Source organism: Sprattus sprattus (assembly GCF_963457725.1).
Source record: "Sprattus sprattus genome assembly, chromosome: 11".
NCBI classification, from domain to species: domain Eukaryota; kingdom Metazoa; phylum Chordata; class Actinopteri; order Clupeiformes; family Clupeidae; genus Sprattus; species Sprattus sprattus.
The window spans coordinates 6,987,619-7,003,059 of NC_137909.1; the positions used below are offsets into that span (position 1 = coordinate 6,987,619).

A 15,441-nucleotide genomic window follows, 5' to 3' on the forward strand; every position below is an offset into this window, starting at 1 on the left:
TTTAAATGTTTTATATTGATCTGTTTTCTAATGTCCGTTTTAAACTTTGGACAAAAGCGTCTGCTAAATACTGTAGCCATATTTGACATCCCAGATTCACAGATTAGAGCATTACTTAAGAATTCTTATAATGTATAATCAGTTAAAAAAAAAATGTGAACCAGTACATTTTCATATGAATACATAGAAATACAACAAATATTGGGTTTGATTGAAAAAGATTGCACTCAGATTTATTTCCAAATACATTACAAAAAAGATCATAGAATATTTTACAAAAAGCAGAATGGGTGCATGCATTCCTGATAGAAGACATTTCATTTCTGTCATACTGTGCATTTCAAGGAGTTCTGTATCTTTGTGCTTAGGCTTCCTGTCATTATACGTCATCATATGAGAGAATTCAAATTTGTAGAAGACTCAAAAATATAATTGAAAAAAGTATTTTAAAAAATCTTCAATAATCTTAGGTCTTTAACAGTTCATCTAGTTTGATATCTTGATTACAACAGGATTATTGTTTTGATACAAAATGCCTTCTTTTGCAATATACCCTTCCTCTATAAAACAGATATAAAACACAAAATAACATAGTTAATTAAGAGCTGGTCTCGGCACTTGTGTATACATTGTCATAATCAGGAATCAGTCATATGCCATACATAAAGCATTGTGGCCCATGGCCTGTCTTTGACGACATTTCAAATATCATACATGGACCAGGATACACTTTGGAAATAGATATCTTTGAGATGCGTGTACCCATGGCTTAACAGTCACAAAGACCCTTTCTGCTCCCCTGCTATCGCTTTTGCATAGTGTCTGTGTGAGACAGTGTCTTTTGGATAACGGGACAGTTTGGTCAAGTGGTGGGGAAGAGACAATGGTGCCTCCTATCTGCTGCTGTTGGAAGGTGCGTAGTGATCTTGCCTTTGTTGAAGAAGCTCAGTGATTGCCAGAAGCTTTTTCAAGATGTGCTGCAAATATGCAAAAAAAAGGGAGAGTTTGGTTTGTGAGTGCCAGAACACACACACACACACACACACACACACACACACACACACACACACACACACACACACACACACACAATCTAATTATGACAGCCACTGTTGTGATGTAAAGTGTGCAATGTTCATGACATTTGACACACTGCATAGTCACTATATTCGTTTGATTCACGCCAAATTTCGTGAATTTCGTCCATTCCTACTTTTGGTCACATCTCTTAAAGTTCCATTTGGCTTGCTCAGCAAAATTTCAGCAGTTAATACATGGCTGTGTGAATGGCCAATTTTAATGGGATTTTGTCACGTGTAGGTATTATAAAACAAACAGACCAAGCTAAATTCATGTCATTGTACCTTATTTTATGGAATAGCTTATTGGCTTATTCAGTGGTGTAGCATAATCTAGTGGGTTCATCATCACACAGTATTTACATTCAGCGTTTCGTCAGTGACGAAAGTTGGTTAGGATATAAGCAGCTTTCTTGTTTTTCTAATCCACGTACCATGGGCAAACAGTGGCTATCACAGTCAATATCGATGTCCATTTCGCTAATATGTATCAAAGTCTAAAGTTTAGGCCAATTTCACCAACATAGCAAATTAGTGACAAAACAATTGTTGATATGGATACGACCACCAAAATTCAATATCATCATTTAGATGTAAGTTCAGGAATTTTAGAGTGCTAGCAGCCATGGCTCACGTTGCTCAACGCCGGGTTTTGAACTAAAATCTCCTTCCACACAGCTGACCCGTTTCCTTTTCAAATGCCAGTATGCAGATGAACTCCCGTGAGGGTCAACTCTGTATCATTGCAATGCAGTTGATGAGTCACTTAGCAGAGGTCAAGGTTAGGTGAAATGCTCCTAGATTAAAATGCTTTTGGTCATGCTGGTGTTGTACAGTCATTTTTAGATCTTTTCTTTTGCTCATTACAGCAAAGTGACGTACTCTAGCTACTCAACAGATCTAGAAAGAACCTTTCTTTCTATGTCTAATGAGCTAGTTCATGAGAACTACAACGTGCTTAAAGGCACAATATGCAACAATTATGCTTCAGGATTAGGGTTAGGATAAGCAGTTTAACCTTAAAATAACAGTTTAAAAAATTGGGGCGCTACAATGACTTTTAATATGGAGAATTGCGTCCGTGCCAATGGCATAGCAGGGTCGATAGGCATATAACTGCCTTCTGTAGTTTTGCCTGCCGATGCCCGCCGACCTGACTTTGATTACCTTCTGCCGATCTAGTAAGTAGCTTATTTGCCGTCTTGCTTAGTCTTGTGTTGCACATGATTGATGTTTGACTGTGTAAGGACAGTCGTTGAGTAATTAGTTTGTCATAATGTCAGTCAGCACATTTCAAGAGATTTCGTTAGTTTTAGCTGCTAGCATACCTTTAGCGAATAGCTATTAATCCTTAATGCACCTTTAATGATGTAAGACCAACTCATTTACTATTATATCAGTTGACAACTATTTGAATTGTCTTCTATAGTAAATATATAGTTTTGTATAGTCTATTATATACTTGTAAATACAGATTTTCCATTAATCCTTTTCCATTCTCGACATAATATACATGCTCTACCAGATTTGTGTATAAATCTACTTCCACATGTGAACATTCTACATTTTAAAAGGCTGCATTAGACACTGAAGTCCCACAAAAGAAATCAGAAAGAAGTGTGGACACCTGTTGGACTCCACGTTCGTTGCTGAGGGTGCGCAGCTCATCGGAGTGGCTGACACACAGCTGGTGCAGTGCAGCCAGGTCCCGCGGCAAGTCCGTTGTAAAGTGCTCTGTAGTGTCAGGTAGTTCAGGAACATTCTACACATTAAAACAAAATACAAGTTTGAACCTTAGTTTGAAGGTGTCAGAGAATTATTTGGTCAAAGTCAAAGGTCAAAGTTATTTAAAAAAAATAGTATTTAGACATCTTCCAGGTAATGATTCGGTAACAAAGAGCAAGAGGGAGAGAAAATGAGACTTGTTTTCAGTTTGAGTCAATATGATTGACCTACCCCAAGCTCATCCAGAAACATGATCATTCTGTCCTTGTTGCTCTTGATGAAAAGGTTCACCCCCTCCATATATGGCTCCTGTATCAACAATTCAGAAGATTAAAAAGCTTGATCTGGATCTATACGCGACTGAAAGAGGCAGAAGGATGTGGTACCTTGGTTCCAAACTCGACCAGATTGGCCAGGCTCTGCACAGCTTTGGCTACCAGAGTAAGGGTCCGTGAGGCAGTAGGTGAGGGAGGATCTTCAAGTAACATGAATGCAATGGTTAATGACTTGTTTCATGTAATCAAATTCTTCAAGAGACATGAGAGTGGCAGGATAAGAGGAATCTATGATCTGCTGTGTGGGAGTAGGTCATGTTAGATGGTCACAGCCCATAGACTCACTGAAGAGAAGACTTCTTCCAATATACTGCAATAAACCAGTTTACTACATACACACATTGCAAGGCAGTGTTCATGTTAAGCAGCATGCACTGTTGGAATCAGTGGCATGAATAAAACGATGGTTACCGTTTGTGTAACGCTATTATAACCAAATCATTGTTGAATCTTCGACTGAAGACATCGTAGTGTGTCCTTTCCACATGATTTTGCTACCAGTTTATTGTGAATGGGTGTAATTAAGGCACTGACCATTGTAGTATATATCAGTGACATAACGCTAACGATACTCTCGCAAAAGGTCAACACGAGGAACTGTGCACATTTATTAGCGAATCAGTGGACATAATTATTTTGAAAGCAACATGATTTGTAACGTAAGGTCTTCCACAGCAGCTAAGGCTACTAAAGTAGACTTAGCAGCATCTGATTTGTAACTTCAGTTTCATAGTACATTTAGATCGATCCAGGAGTCTGCGTATTGATGTAGTCGCATCTTTAATGTTAAAACCAGATCCAATTTGTATCAGTGAATCGTTACACCCCTACTTACCAGTGATTATGTTAAATATTCTAGGGTTGACAATTGCAGGACAGATCAGCCTCAGGAAGACAAACCCACTGCCAAAGAAAGATTCGTTTTTTAGACAACTGGTTGTGAAAGACCTGGCAGAAATAACATGGGGGAAAATAGAATTAAAATCATAAGAACACTGACAAGTCCTAATCAAATAAATGCTTACCTCACAACTCTTGTTCTCATTGTGACATTCAGTGGCCATTTCTGTTGAACAGATTTTTGTAAACAACCATAAATGAACCTCAGGGTCCTGTGGGAGAAAACAGACATCCAAGCAAAGGGTCAATTACATAGGTGTCCCGACAGTTCTGTAACCAACATATGTGACCAAGCATGAACATTTAAAGGATTTAGAATGTGGTCTACTTACGGAGGAAGAATCTCAGCAGCCATAAAAATCTTCTCCACCAATTCAGACACAAGACTCAAGAGGTGGGTCAAATTCACATTAAGATCATCATTCTTCTCCATCTTTGAGGGATTTAGCTGAATTGGAAAACATTTCAGTAAAGACAGTTATAAATAAGTGCTTTAAGAGCATGGAATGGCTCGAAGAGCAAAAGTAGGAAGCGCAATAGCTGATCATGACAGATATCAGTATCAAAGAGTGAAGAAAGATCAAACTTATCTTTGGACACCATTCAGTTTGCCAAGACTGGTGCCATTGCTAAAGGTACCTTGATATATTTTGAAGAACGTATTCGCTATTCTTCAGGGACAAGTACCCACCTCACAGGACTGTTTGCATTCCATAATCTTTAGGATGGTGTTTTTGAGTGCATGGTGCACAAATGCAGTCGCCGTGGCCTTCATATATTGATCCATAAGTGTGCTCGCCAGTGTTGTGGCACGAAAGAGTGTGGAAGCTTCATCTGAAATATATATAAAGGGATAAACTGTACACAGAAATACTTACTCCATATCTGCTAGTTCTTCTCTAAGCTATAAAAGGATGCCAAATTAGCCTTCAGCATTTAGCACAGTGTTCCACTATAAGCATTCAACAGTGGTGACGAAACATGCAATTACATTTGTTAAGAAGCTAAAGATATTATAGGTTAACGCTGCTGGTCTAATGTAAGGGGCAAATAACTACCGCCAGCCAGAGGTTCAGCAAGTGATTATAATATCAGTGGTGTAGTTAAACATTGAGATATAAATGTTAAGCCTAAATGGTTCATATTCATGTTACAATGTCCAAATCTGACAAAAAACATTGCTTGTACAAAACAAAGAGCTATCCACAATCTCTCAGAGTTAACCACTACACTACACCCACAAAAGCGTTTTTCACATTAGTAAAATTACTATGATGTATTCATATGACTGAAGTTACAGTTGTTTCCAGTGATATATTGGGGGGAATAAGTCATATTTGACTCAGAATGGGGGGTGGTTCCTGTGGTTCCTGAGCACCCCATTGCCCCTGGCACCATCAGTGTAGGCCTACATCATTGTACAGTACATTTCTATTCAACTGTGCATAGTACTCAGTACACAAATAAACTAAATATGATTTTAAATAACACTTGTCTGTACGTATGTCATTTTAGTAATTCTTTACTACTTTTATTTCTCTTCTATAAAAGAAAAGCACTGGGGGTCGAGGGCCGTAGGCTCTTTTATGCTTGTACAACAGCACTGCTACTGAAAAATAATCCTAGTAGAAACAGTGCCCTCTGTAAGAAGTGGGTCAGAGTCATTATGTATGAATAAATAGATCAATATATTCTAAAGTGCCACTTTATTTCAGAATTTTTCTTTGATATTCTCTCCGAACGCTGGTGTACTACGCACACACACCACTTAGGGACAGCAATCACCCCGCCCTTGCTGCAAAGCATTTTGAATGTTGTAGTCTTCAGGTGCCTATGGTAGGTAAAAGGGCAGCATACCTTCCATGCTTATCTCCTTGTCATTGAGCGCCCTGAGTAGGGGAGCCTCCATCTTCTCGTGTCTGAAGATGCGCAGAAGGATGCTGGCCAGGAGCGTGCGGTCCTGCCCACACACGTGGGCCAGTGCATTGATCACATGGAACTCTTTCAACAGAATCAGCTGTTGGCCCATTTAAACACATGTTACTACCCATAAAGAGTCATGATTATATCACTATTATAGGACTATGATAAAACCAGTATAATTGGCATCACTCAAAACACGCATAGAGTATTTCATGTGGGTATTGTGTAATGTGGTTACTGTCTGATTCATTCAGTCAGGCAGGCAACCATGAGCACAGGAACTCAACCTTGCATAATAGATTACCTATCTCTATACAAAACAAACTGTAGCAAACTACAATAAAGACAGATCATGGCTGAAAATAAGAAGAGCTAAACTGGAAAAAGTACTAGACCAGGTCAAGGGTGTGGAGATGAGCACACATCAGGAGGGAGGGGAGTCTGTTACCTCTTTGAAGTTATTGTACTCTTCCTCCGGCATGATCTTCTCCATGGAGTAGCGGGCGCGGACCCTGAGCGAGCCGGTCTCCGTGCCCGACTTCAGAGCCACGTGCGAGCTCAGGTGGAACCACTCATCAATCATCTTACCCCGCTGCAGATGGCACAGCTGGCAGACCATGAACACTGGGGTAATGGAGAAGGGTGGGGGTAATGGAGAGGGGGTGAGGGTAAAAATGGGAAGGGTGGATCCATGATCTAACGGAAAACAGTCCTGACACACACAGACACAGCTAAACACAGGAAAGCAGGATCCAAAGATGGGATATTAAAAACTACAATGGTACAAGCACAACATTCCTTGGAGCCACCCACTCCATGCAATTTCTTGGAAGGCTTTCTAGAAGCTGTTTAACTGTTGCTAGTTCAAAACACACTGTTTGTGACATCCACCACCTCCAGATCAAATTAAAATCCATGAAAAAATGTGGCTCTTCCAAAACAACCCTTGATCAGTAAATGGGAAACATGGTGTCAGATGAGATACTCACAGATATCACTCTCCTTGCTCTTCTTGGTCTTGTTGCTCAAACTGATCTCAAATCTGTTGATGTCACTTGAGAGGTCACTGAGGGAGGGTGTAATGAAGGACAGAGAAGTAATTGAGTTACTCTTTATATAATCCGTGCAAACAAAGGGATCAAATAATAAAAAAAGAAAACAATGCACTGCCAGTTTTTACATTCCCAAACATGGTTGATCTGTTTGGTTTACCATAAGTGTGGAATGAGGCTCTAGTAATCATTGGCCTCAAATATATTGCACATATAAAATCCCCCTTTAGTGTTTAATGAAAACAATGTATCAAGATATTTTAAACAATTTAAGTGTCATGTGGAAGTCTCCCTCAAATAGGGAATATACACTGTGCCGATTTAATCAGTTTAATCGGCTATTTTTGACAGGTCGGGATTAAGAATCATGGTAAACACTGCAGGTGCAGTTGCAGAAGAAGCAGTAATATAGAAATGCTACAGCCTACATTTGTGGACAACCAGAATCCTTGTTGTGGATTGCCCAAGTGCCATGGCCATTTGGAGTTCCACTAGAGTGGCACTCAAGAAACCCAAGAGTCTTCCATTTGTTTAACTTTATAACTGTAATCATAAATCATTGTGTGACTGTGTGGACGGTCCTTTTAGGCAAGTCTCGTTACACAGCAGCAATCTTGGCAATGCCTCTGGGCAGCTATTTCAGGCAAACAAGATCAGGCTCCTAACTAAATGAATGGGGAGATATCCATAACTCCACAGACCATAGGATGGTCAAACAGATATCAAAAGTACATCACGTGAACCCACGTTTGAATCTGACGGTGTGAACATTGTTCCCCCAACCTTTCAAATAAGGCTAAAAATAAGACTTTCTTTGTGTTGACTTGCTCACTGCGCACATGCACCAAATTGCACAGCACAGCTATTACTATGGCAGCAGTGGAAATAAACAGTATGTGCAGAGGAGAAACCTCAGTTATGAGGTCTCCAACTAAACACATACAGTACATTCCAGTTACAAATCTGCCATGTTTACGGTTATGGATTCCCTCCTATTTCCCCCATTCATTTTTCACGTCAGTGATTTATCTCCACCCTGATGAACTCATCTTCTAAATAATGTGTGAGAGGCAGAACCTTAGAGGGAGAGGGAAAGCTGGATGGTGAATATTAATGAGCCTACTCAAAGAGAAACTCCTCAGTCCACACAGGGTTCAGGCCCTCTCGAGGATGGGTCTTGGCCACCTGGACGCTGTTCAGGCAAATGTTGCAGTAAGCGTTGTTGAAATGCTTGCTGGGTAATTTATGAGCCTCCTCAACGTTCAGGAGCAAGCTGCTGACCTGAAACGGCAGAAGAGATGAAAGAGCAGCACGTGAGATACTACCAGCAGCAAACGGTCAACCCCCCGGGGAGCCACAGGCAATCTGAATGATGGTGAGGATGACTGGTTACCTGACGCAGGCGCTTGTTCGAGGAGGGCTGAGCAGGTTTCTTGAGGTTGTTGCAGAAGGTTTGCAAACACTTCATCCAGTCCTGTGAAGTAAAAAAAAAAAAAAAAAAAAAAAAAGATTATACAAAATATAAACAGCCCCATACATATATATCCTCAAGGGAAAGCTGGTTTGTTTGTTTGATACATCACCAGAGACGCATGAAACCAGAGCTCACCTGTGCTTGCTCAGGAGTCTCTCCTGCAAAGTAGAAGATGTACTGCTCTTCACTAAAGTGCTGGTCAACCAACTGGAAACAGTTTGGCCTTGGAAAAAAGACAAATGCCATTGCCATGCACGCAGATTAGTCATTAACATTGGCCCTATCAATAAAAAGCACATACACAGAGACACTAAAATATAAATACAGCATATTTCTGTTTTAAGAACCAAAAAGACTTAATATTTAAACACTGAATGTATATGTTTGAAAACATCCTACGGTGTGTTATAAGGATGTGGTCATAAACATAATCCATCTCTAAAATATAACAGGCAATGTCAAGTCAAACACACAACCATGTGAATAATCACTGGCTAGAGTGGAGGTGTGGGCCTCACCTGCCAAACATACTGTCATGGACATTATAAACGGAGCACACGCTGAGGTCAATCAGCCCTTTGGGCTTAGTGGCACGCTTCTCACTCTCAAAGTAGATGAGCTGGGAGTCATTCCCCTCCAGGATGAAGTAGAGGTTCTTCCACCGCTGCTTTCCTTTGCCTGGTGGAACACACACACGGGGGTGAGAGCTCAGAGAACGTTTGTCTCTTCTGTGGAGACATTCGTTAGGACTTCAACAAGTCCAAATACCTTTGTTGAAGAGGAGATATCCTTTCTTCACAATGTTCTTGTAGAAGGCATCTTTTGTCTTTCTGCGAATGGTGTTGTAGATTTCTTTGCCATCCATGATATCAGACAGCAAATGCTGTTGGTGCTGGGGAACAGTGTGAAAAAAATCAATCAATCAATCAATCATCAATCAATTAATGAATCAAAAAAAGAGAAACAAATGAACTTAGCTTCATTAATTAAACAGATACCCTGATGGACAATAGAATAACGACTAAAACTACTTCAGGTCCTGAAAAAATGATAGGAACTGGGGTGTTGGTGGCTCAGAGGAAACAAATATGAATTTAGGACCTGTCTGCCCATGATTAGATGGAGGTCTGTGACTTACCTGGACAGACACAGGCCTGTTTGCTCATGATTAGATGGAGGTCTGTGACTTACCTGGACAGACACAGGCCTGTTTGCTCATGATTAGATGAAGGTCTGTGACTTACCTGGACAGACACAGGCTCTCTCAGGTAGTAGCCCTCTACAATCTGCTCCCTTTTGTAGTGGTCAATGATGGCATCAATACTGTAGACCAGAGACAAATGTCACCCCATCAGAATAAACTGTGCTGCATTAACTGCAGCATCATGATAAACAGCAACACAATAACAATACGTGCAAAAGAGAAACAGTAATGTGCAAAGCAAACTCACAACCACTTTTATCCTTCTGTCTGAAACCTTGCCTTTTCTAACGGTCATCTACGCAGTACACACAACAATTAACTAATAATGATGCTTCAGAGATAATCTTTCATTCTAGTTTTCATACAGCGCACTAAAGGGTAAAGGAGCAAACCGCTAGAAAAAGAAACTAACTTCCTGTCATTTGAAAGTAAATTGATATAAGGTGACAGCGAGTTACCCGTCCAAAAAATCTGCTAAACCTTGACACCTTACAATAACCCATTTTACCATTTTTGACGTCATAAACCCTGCTCAGGTCAGAACAGCTCCTATCTAAAAGAGTTCTTAGAATCACCAGTGCTTCTGACCTGCTGTAATATCTTCCACCCATCATAAACTGGTTGCTGGGCGTGGGGCAGATCTTGAAACGCTGAATGCTCTCATTGGTTCGGAAGAAGAGAGAATAGTCCCCTGGGGTGCTGTCTGAAGGCCGCGCTAAAAAGCTGCACACCTGCCCAACTGAACCAGAAACACAGGTGTATCCAAGGTCAGTTTAGTGATTGAACAACAGTATATTTTGATAGCAAGTTTGTATACTGAATTTGCTCAAATGGTTTACCATTCATAAGTAGGTTGTAGGCTTCTTGCTTGTTGATCTTGCCATGATACCAACTGTAGAGATACAGCCATGGTCAAAGTAGAGCAACCAAAAACACTCAAACTATTTAACATTGAAGCAAGTCAGTAAACATCAGACTGACCACTAAATGCCTCACACAACCATATCCTTTCATATTTCATCAGTATAAATTATACTATATACCAAAAAAAAAAAAAAAAAAGAACACCTACACTTTTCCTTCATGTGGATCCTCTTCTTTTGCCTTAAAAATAAAAATGCCATGTTAAATAAACAATGATCTGCCTTGTAAAAAAGAAGTGCACTTTAGTGTAATACCGAGCACTAAGCAAAAAGGCAGTGGTAAATTTGGTGAACAGAAAACACTGAAATTACAAACCACTTCCTCCACTAGATCTTCCACAATCAACCCCTGCTCATCAGTGCGAACATTGGTCACCCACATCCAACCGTCTTCCAGTTCATTGTGAACGATAAACATGTCTCCTTTCAGGAAACTACAAAAGCCATCATTCGAATCATTTGTGTGCCCTTTAGTGATTTATTTTTTGTCAAAGTATTATATAAGACAGCAATGACATGTTGTCCCATGCAGAATGTCTTACCTGATTTCTGGAGTTTCAGGCACTTTGGTGTATGGCAATATTGCTCGCACTCTTCTGCGATGCTCCACTGGCTATAATATAACATAGTAGTTCTTTACTGAACCTCCACATACAGTTAAGTAACACAAATAGTTTTATAAATACACAACATGGCTCACAAAATACTGTCATTTTGCCCATAGACCTTACAGCACTCACTGAAAAATGAAACATTTACCTCTGGAGGCGCCACTGGATATAAGAGGTTCTCTCCTTTAAGCAAACAGGAAACATAGCTGTAATAGCCAATCAGGTCGGACAGGGAGGAGAACCGTCTGCCTCCTATATAATAGTCTCCACACATGGCAATAATCCTGCACAGGCAAAATATCAGAAAATTACAGATTACAAAAACATACATGTTAAGATGTAGCCATTAAACTTAAACTGACATTTAACTGGCCTTCTTATACTAAGCTGCTTACGATACCATGGATGTAGATGTTGTTAGGCTATGTTTTCCAGTGCTTTTCTACCTATGCCACAAAGTAACAGCAAGACGTTGTAAAATATACTATACTTGTGCAGTGCCCGTAGGAATTATGCATTCTGTAGTGTTAGCAGACGTAGGTGTAGCTGTTGGGTAGTGTAATAGCAAGACATATTTGCACATCGGAAAACCTCTTCTCATTGCGTCAGTAGATGCATGAACGCATGGTCACTGGTCTAGGCTAACCAGCAACGTTGAATAGAAAGCTAACTCTTATACAAATACATCAAACTACAATATACTACAATACTACTTAACATGGTAATGAGAGTTGGTTACATGCCAGGCCCATACGCATCAGCTGGGGTAACATATATGACGACGACTGTTCTATGACATCATTCACGTCGCGCGGGTCCGCCCCTCTTTCTCTGAATTACTAAACTACCCATAGTGCCTCACTACCCATAGTGCCTACGGCAAAAGATAAAATACAAATATGTCGCAAACTATGAATTCAGAAATCTTCAAAATCAAGGATGCACAGGTTCATGACATGCGTAAGCTACATGCAAAATCTCATAACTAACGTAACTAACGTCAGGGAGATACGCCCTAGACAGACTGACTGACAGACAGACAGACAGACAGACACACAGAGATTTCTGGATTTATAGATAGATATTTGTGGATCTGATACGCATAACACTTGATGTGTGGCCTTGCTCTGATGTGGGTGCGTGCAGGGGTGTGTGTGTGTGTGTGTGTGTGTGTGTGTGTGTGTGCGTGTGTGTGTGTGTGTGTGTGTGTGTGTGTGTGTGTGCGTGTGTGTGTGTGTGTGTGAGAAAGTGTGTGTGTGTGTGTGTGCGTGCGTCTGTGCATTATGTGAATGCATAAGGTTCATGTGCAGCTGTACCTGAAGTGGTTCACCACATTGGTCATGCTGAGGAAGGAGAGCACAAAGGAGCCAGGCCGCCGGTCGCTCTCCCTGATGAGATAGCTGCCAGGGTTCCGGGCCTGCTGCAACCGCTCCTCAGCCATGGTCCGATCTAGTTTCCCATGATACCACCTGTCATAATAAGGATCATAATAATCTGAGATAAACGCTAGTTTCCTAACCATCTGATTAGTCTAGTGCAACATATATAAGATATACAAATATAAGATAGGAATTCATAATTGCCCAGTAGTCATTATCCAACTGACAGTCGAATTAACTGCAGTATCAACAAGAGCAGCAGCAGCAGCAGCAACAACTATAACAACTATTTCGCATCTAATAATAATAATAACCTCTAGACACAAATGCAGGATTTAAGCAGTTGGCCCTGAGATCCGAGTTTTCAGATGTAATGGGCTAAATCCTAAATCCCTCCCTAATCCTCGTGGAAACCACAAATCGATTGTTACTTTCAGGCTCTGTATCCTTACAACCTGCACGCCACTTCAAATCGTTTCTTGGTCATGTTTTAGCAACACTAGAGTGAACATCCCCACCACATAAATTATACTAACAAACCACGGAGTATTTTAAACTATGGTCACTAATTAGGATTTATGAGCATGGAGGACTGACTTAATTAAAATTGAAAATGAACTTACTGATTAAGTGGAGGGGCGGTGAGGGAGAAGACAACTTCCTCTTCTTCGTATTCCTGGCAGTCCAGTCCATCGCCTTCATCCACTGTTCCCAATATCCCACAAGTGCGGGGCGGTGGCACCAAGGGAAGGGCAGCGCTCCCATCCGGACTTGCAGTGTTGGGTAATATCTGACCACCAATTCCCTCCGATGGGAACTCTGCCACCCTGTTCCCATCTTTGTTAATCTGTGATACTGTTCCCGGTTTCGATTCCACCCCAACTGACCAGTCTAACGACATCCGATGGGACACTTCTGGTGACCCCAAGGTGCGGTTAGTGTCCATAGCTAAGGTCGGGCCCGTCTCCGGCATCCGCATCCTGGGCTTTGGACAAAACGCAAGTCGGGCTGTGTCCAATACTCCTGCGCCATCTATCTGTGTCACCAGCGAAGCAGGGTCCGTCTCCTCGCCACAGTCCTCTGTTGCCATCATTTTCTTTCGTAAAAACGTTTCAATAAGTTAGTTATTTTAAGTGGGGAAACCGGTCCCTCCTCTCTACCACTCGCAGTACTTTCTCCCTAAACTTTGACAACTTTTAAACAACTCCGAAACAATCTCTCCACTTCAGCAGCTAACGTTCCTCACTCAGTGTAACAGCTAACTACTTGTAGTGAGCCCGTTAGCTAGATAGCTTCCTAGGTGATACTTGCAATAGCAAGTACACGGGACCTCAATTTAAGTCTTCATGATAAATGTCAGTCCAGCTGCCAAGTTTGCACTATTAAAACTATAGTGTTAAAGCAACATTTTACGCGGCAACATATTTGTCAACGTCGCCTTGTTTTCTCTCCCAACGTCAGCTGGACGTGCAGTCCACTTGTCCCACAGCTAACCTTAGCTAGCTAGCTATCTTGAGTTTACTTCGCCATTTATCTAGCTAGGTAGCTAGCAAAGTTACTACCTAGCTAGCCTAGTGCAACTGAATCAGTGCGCTCCGTTAACAGAAGCTGGTCAAAGCCTTCTGTGTTTTGACAAAGTTTCTTTCCAGCATCCGTTGCATTTCAGGGAGCCTTACCAGTCGTATGTTCTTGAACATGTCTCAAAACTTTTAAATAGACACACTGGTCAGCTTTTTCGACGTTTAGGTGTCCACCTCGTAGTCATTTAGCTGGCTTGTAACATAGCTGGTGTCATTCGGTCACGGCTGCACCCTCCCTCCCAGTTCTACTTACCCCTGTTCCCTCTTGTATTATCCTTAGAGCGCGCGTGCCCGTTTGAATACAGTTGTGCAAGGAAATCACTAAGCTAACATTTCTGTGCACATTGTAGCCCGGGCTGTAGGATTCAAGTTATGATAACACGTGCCATTATCAAGGAATATTGTTTGTTTGTGCTATGGGTGACCAAAAGGAATAGCTAGGCTTCTTATAGTTGTCTTATAGTTGTCAGTTGCTTTTTTTTTTTTTTCAAACGTGAAACAGCTAGTAAGAACATTGTTTTATCCTTTGCCTACTCTTTACAACATTTTTTAGTGGTTGAGTAGAGAGGTTGGTTGACATGAATTCTTCAATCCCGCTTCAGTTCCATATCACAGGATTGGTAACGGCACCTCATAGTAGAGTGCTCAACTAAAGGTAACAATTTGTTTCCTTGTTAGCGCAATTAGGTTAATATAGCAAATTGCCTAAATAACAATAGACAACTAGACCTGCATCTTTAATAAGCAATACAAATTCTGCTATAGACTTTCCTGTGAAAAAAATCAATGTGTCCAACTGTGTATTTAATTATGGCCGCCAAACCATGACCATCATCACAATCAAAGCAGTAAGGTGTAAATGATCATATCTGTTTGGTGACATCAGCTGAATGTTACAGATGCGTTGATGGTTTATTTCCACAAATACTTAATTTAAGTTCTGAGGTCATGGGAGTTCAGTGTTGACTTTGATTTGTGCAAGTTTGTTTTTGTCCAGTAGATGGTACCATTGGGGAAGATTTCTACTTGAGTGAGTTTTCATGGCACTTCTTCGCAGAAAATCATGTTGAAACAGGGAATGGAAGAAGCAATTCAATTACCAGGAATCTCAAAAACGACTGTGCATCTCTTTTCAGCCTACCACATTCTCCCAAGTTAAAGAGACAAGGCATGAAGGTCAGTGATGTTAGCATGACCTTCATACCACATTCTGACCGGACATATCTTACGCATACTAGACGTGACAAAAATCCTAA

At 40.9% G+C, this 15,441-nt stretch overlaps 1 protein-coding gene across 1 annotated transcript; it reads right to left on the minus strand.

Moving 5' to 3' along the window:
* Nucleotides 1-267: 267 nt before the first annotated feature.
* Nucleotides 268-14,380, minus strand: rasa1b (RAS p21 protein activator (GTPase activating protein) 1b). Its single transcript, XM_080847040.1, has 25 exons — nucleotides 13,229-14,380; nucleotides 12,543-12,695; nucleotides 11,375-11,510; nucleotides 11,158-11,228; nucleotides 10,932-11,049; nucleotides 10,765-10,796; nucleotides 10,532-10,584; nucleotides 10,281-10,431; nucleotides 9,733-9,811; nucleotides 9,257-9,380; nucleotides 9,007-9,166; nucleotides 8,624-8,711; nucleotides 8,408-8,488; nucleotides 8,138-8,295; nucleotides 6,952-7,028; nucleotides 6,411-6,586; nucleotides 5,897-6,056; nucleotides 4,731-4,873; nucleotides 4,372-4,487; nucleotides 4,165-4,251; nucleotides 3,975-4,042; nucleotides 3,191-3,279; nucleotides 3,036-3,113; nucleotides 2,707-2,841; nucleotides 268-977 (listed from the first exon to the last, which is right to left on the minus strand). The coding sequence occupies exons 1-25, from the start codon at nucleotides 13,696-13,698 to the stop codon at nucleotides 894-896; spliced, it is 3,087 nt and encodes a 1,028-aa protein (XP_080703166.1). The 5' UTR covers nucleotides 13,699-14,380; the 3' UTR covers nucleotides 268-893.
* Nucleotides 14,381-15,441: the final 1,061 nt, after the last annotated feature.

Bases quoted from the DNA above. Each gene is read 5' to 3' on its own strand.
- rasa1b (XM_080847040.1), bottom strand. From the start codon at position 13,698: ATGATGGCAACAGAGGACTGTGGCGAGGAGACGGACCCTGCTTCGCTG. The intron at 9,167-9,256 runs GTATTTGGACTT...GTGTTCCACCAG, and splicing joins ATATCTCCTCTTCAACAAAG to GCAAAGGAAAGCAGCGGTGG. The intron at 3,114-3,190 runs GTACCACATCCT...TTGTTGATACAG, and splicing joins TGGTCGAGTTTGGAACCAAG to GAGCCATATATGGAGGGGGT.